The following is a 4,765-nucleotide window of genomic DNA, read 5'->3' on the forward strand; positions in this document are numbered from 1 at the left end:
TTCTCCATTGGGTGGATCAGAAAATCTGCATGTTTAAGGAGCATCCCAAGGGCCTCTTACACACAATACATTTGCAAATTATTGGTTTAAAAATGTTCTTTCAGTATGATGATTTTTAAAACAGTGCTTTCAAACTTTTTAAAATTTTTTCTTTATTTATTTTCTTTCTTTCTTTTATTTTTTTTTGGCTGCATTGGGTCTTCATTGCTGCATGTGGGCTTTCTCTAGTTGCGGTGAGACGGGGCTACTCTTTGTTGTAGTGCGCGGGCTTCTCATTGCGGTGGCTTCTCTTGTTGAGGAGCACGGGCTCTAGGCGTGTGGGCTTCAGTACCTGTGGCTCGCGGGCCCTAGAGCGCAGGCTCGTAGTTGTTGCGCACGGGCTTGGTTGCTCCGCGGCATGTGGGATCCTCCTGGCCCAGGGCTCGAACCCGTGTCCCCTGCATTGGCAGGCGGATTCTTAACCGCTGCGCCACCAGGGAAGCCCTGGTTTTCAAACTTTAATGTGCATCTGAATCCCCTGAGATCTCTTGAAAAAGTAGGTTCTGATTCAGTAGATCTGAAGAACGGCTTGACATTCTGCCTTTTTAACAATTTCCCAGCCCTGATGCTGGTCTGAAGAACCAAGCCCCACACCTTGTAGCCAAGCTTTAAAAACCTTGGAGGGAAAAAACCAAAACAAACCCTTTTGGGTTGTAACATAGGGAAGCAGACAAACATAGTGGAAGTGGAGGCAGGGGTACCCTCGGCGCATCTGTGGGAGAGACAGAAGATCACTGCCCTTTCCAAAGGGACAGGTCACTGATAAAAGATACAGATGCAGTAGCAAAAGAGAGAGCTTAGAGATATCCAGAGCAGGCTCCCCAGTCAAGGTGAGATTGATGGGCAAGTGCAACAGGATAGAGTGATGAAGGTGTTTTTCTAATGAATCTGGCCTGAGGAGTTCAGACCATCGTTAAAGAGCTTGAAGAAACTCAGAAGAGTCAGATGGTGCAAAATCAATGGAACTGAATGAACACAAATATTTAGACAGGCTGATCTCCTAAGGTGCAAAAATACACAATTTGTATTTTAAGAGTTTGTGTGTGGTTTTTTTCTTCAACCCTTGCTTTTTTTTTTTTTTTGCGGTACACGGGTCTCTCACTGTTGTGGCCTCTCCCGTTGCGGAGCACAGGCTCCAGAAGCGCAGGCTTAGCGGCCATGGTTCACGGGCCCAGCCGCTCCCTGGCATGTGGGATCTTCCCGGACCGGGGCACGAACCCGCGTCCCCTGCATCGGCGGGCAGACTCTCAACCCCTGCGCCACCAGGGAAGCCCCAACCCTTGCTTTTTGCTGTGGTTTTATGTTGTTTATACGCAGAAGGAAGATACTGGTAGTATACGCTGTGTGCTAGTTCCCCAGAAAAGTACATTTTTAATCCTTGCAAATGAATCTGGATACCTTCCTCAGGCAGATCCCCCCGACGCCCCGCCCCGGGAGGCGTATGGAGCAAAGTTCATTGTCTTTGCAAAGCGGCGCCTGATACTATCCCTTAGCTACACAGTGGCTGGCATCGATACCACTCTTTAGAGTTAACAAAGGATTTTTACACCCACTTGTCACATTTTTTACCCCCCCATTATAAAAAATAAGTAAGGCAATAATTACTGTCCTATTGTGCAATAAAAAAACTGAGTTGGTGGCTCAGTGGTTGAGAGTACCCGCGTACCGGGTACAGCCCACGTACCGCAAAAAAAAAAAAAACAAAAAACTAAGTTACACAGAGTTTTAGGGATTTGTCTAAGGAGCAGACTCAAAGCTGGAGCCCCCGCTCCTCCGCGCTTGCCGCCACCGCGGTAGCTGGGGCTCGGGGAGAGGACGAGCTGCCGCGGAGCCCGGAGAGTCCGTCTCGGTCGCTGTTTTTGCCTGAGGACCCTTCTTTCCTCGGTCGCACCCTGACTCCCTTGGTGTCGACGGGGAATCCCTGAGGACACCTCAGCACGCAGTGGAGATGCCTCTCTTTGCCACCAATCCCTTCGATCAGGATGTCGAGAAAGCAACCGGTGAGATGAATACTGCTGAGGACTGGGGCCTCATGTTGGATAGCTGTGGTAAAGCCGGTCAGTCTCGCACTGGTGGTTATTGGATGGATTTAGAATAGTCTTTGGGGATGGTGTAGCCCCATCACCAAGGCCTAAACGCTCTGCTGCAAGGACTGTCCACTTTGGTACGAGCTCTGACAACTGTGTGAGCTCTGGGAGCCCTTTAACGTAGAGCTCTCAGTCGCTTTTCGTCCAGCCTTGTGGGCAGCAGACCTCAGTGGACACCATGCAGACCTAAAGGTTGTCTACGGTCTATTATGAGGAGGGTGAACCACAAAGATCCTCATGTTGCTATGCAGGCTCTGACTTTTCTAGGAGTACGTGTACCAAATTGTGGCAACATGTTTCACTTAGAAGTACGTTCAAGAGATTTTGCTAGTGAAGTAAGCAATGGATTAAACAAGTGTCACCTTGAAGTGTGGGAAAAATTAAAGGCTCTTATGGTTGAATGGATGGATGAATTTAAGAATCATCCACAGCTTAGTCGACTCTCAGCAATGGTTAATAACCTTAAGGAACAAGGTGTTAACGTTTCCAGCTATTGGCTGTCAGGTGAGGATACTGAGACCCAGAATGGCTAAGTGACTTGCCCAGGGCCACAGCTAGTAGTTGACAGAGCTGGAACTAGGACACAGGCCTCCTGACTCTTGGTCCAGTGTTCCTTCCACTACACGATCCTGCCTTCCGTTTGAGGCTGCAGAACAAGCAAAAGCAAGCCCAGCTCTTGTAGCCAAAGATCCTGGTACTGTGGCTAACAAAAAAGAAGATCTAGCGAAAGCCATTGACTTGTCACTGAAGGAACAAAGGCAGCAGTCAACCACCCTTTCCAGTTTGTATCCAAGCACATCTAATCTCTTAACTAACCACCAACACGAAGGCCGAAAAGTTCGTGCTGTATACGACTTGGAAGCTGCTGAAGATAATGAACTTACTTTTAGAGTAGGAGAAATTGTTACAGTTTTTTTTTTTTTAATTTAATTTAAATTTTTTTATTTTTGGGTGCGTTGGGTCTTCGTTGCTGTGTGTGGGCTTTCTCTGGTTGCGGTGAGTGGGGGTTACTGTTCGTTGCGGTGTGCGGGCTTCTCGTTGCGGTGGCTTCTCTTGTTGTGGAGCACGGGCTCTAGGTGCGCAGGCTTCAGTAGTTGTGGCACGCGGGATCAGTAGTTGTGGCTTGCAGGCTCTAGAGCGCAGGCTCAGTAGTTGTGGCGCACGGGCTTATTTGCTCTGCGGCATGTGGGATCTTCCCGGACCAGGGCTCGAACCCTGCATTGGCAGGCAGATTCTTAACCACTGCACCACCAGGGAAGCCCTGTTACAGTTCTTGATGACAGTGACCCCAACTGGTGGAAAGGTGAAACCCATCAAGGCCTGGGGTTATTCCCCTCTAATTTTGTGACTGCAGATCTCACTGCTGAACCAGAAATGATTAAAACGGAGAAGATGGTACAATTTAGTGATGATGTTCAGGTAGAAACGATAGAACCAGAGCCAGAACAAGCCTACATGGATGAAGATAAAATGGACCAATTGCTACAGATGTTGCAGAGTACGGATCCCAGTGATGATCAACCAGATCTGCCAGAGTTCCTTCATCTTGAAGCCATGTGTCACCAGATGGGACCTCTCATTGATGAGAAGCTGGAAGATATTGATAGAGAACATTCAGAACTCTCAGAACTCAATGTTAAAGAGATGGAGGCCCTGTCCTTGTATACCAAGTTAAGGAATGAAGATCCAATGTATTCCATGGATGCAAAATTACAGAATCAGCAGTATTATATTCAGTCACCTGGTGTTTCTGGTCCTCAGGTGTACCCAGGCCCTCCTCAGCGTGGAGCTTACCCGGTCACAGGGAACGCACAGATGGGCCAGCTCCAGAGCTACAGCCTTCCCCTGCAGCTGTCTTCTCTCAGCCAAGGAACAGTGCCACTGCCCGCGAGCCCAGCCCTTCCTAGTCAGCAGGCCCAGGCTTCCTATCTCAACACAATGGGCAGTTCTGTTCAAGGGAGCACGTAGCCCAGCCAGGCTTCAGTGGACAGTCCTCCTCCTGCCGCCACTGCCGCCCCCGTCGTCATGATATGCCAGAAGCAGGGACCAGCCTGTCCCAGGTGCCGAACTATACTTTCACATCAGCGCCGCCCCAGCCCAGAGGCAGCTATCAGCCACCTCCGCCCCAGCAGCCGTACTCGCAGAAGGCCCTGCTATAGGACTGGGATTCCTCTTTGTGGCAAGTATCTGCTAAACGCTGATGACAATGTTATGAGATTCTTTGATATCTTAAGATTTGTTTATCCTCAGCTTATAGGAATCATATCTTGGTCAACAAGTTCCAATATTCAAGAAAGGAGACCTCTCTTCAATTTGCACTGACTTTTTAGAGGCCCTCCCCTCCCCCTCCCCCAGAGGAATGAAACTACTTACAACATTTAATTGCTTTCAACATATGAAAGAATCAATGCAAGATTATTTGTCTCGTAAAATTACCTGGTCTGCAAAGCAGTCAGACTGGCAAGCACCATTGTGGCAGATGTTGTGTGCGTAGATCGCTGTGTAACTTCTCTCGTGGCCACTTTGAATCACAGTGGTGATCATGTGAATATATTTAACACTGTTAACTTAATTGACATTGCTGCTTTATTTTAATCATGAACAACTACCATGTTTCATAATGTTTTGTGTAAATTTAA

General features: G+C 48.2%; 1 protein-coding gene across 1 annotated transcript; it reads left to right on the plus strand.

Moving 5' to 3' along the window:
* The first annotated feature begins 1,987 nt into the window (after window positions 1–1,987).
* Window positions 1,988–4,285, plus strand: LOC132422286 (signal transducing adapter molecule 1-like). The gene is given in 6 exon segments (XM_060007079.1): window positions 1,988–2,100; window positions 2,290–2,605; window positions 2,607–2,630; window positions 2,772–3,029; window positions 3,381–4,173; window positions 4,176–4,285. Coding segments are annotated over 6 exon segments (1,614 nt in total).
* Window positions 4,286–4,765: the final 480 nt, after the last annotated feature.

The sequence above is a fragment of the Delphinus delphis genome, chromosome 3 (assembly GCF_949987515.2).
Source record: "Delphinus delphis chromosome 3, mDelDel1.2, whole genome shotgun sequence".
NCBI classification, from domain to species: Eukaryota; Metazoa; Chordata; class Mammalia; order Artiodactyla; family Delphinidae; genus Delphinus; species Delphinus delphis.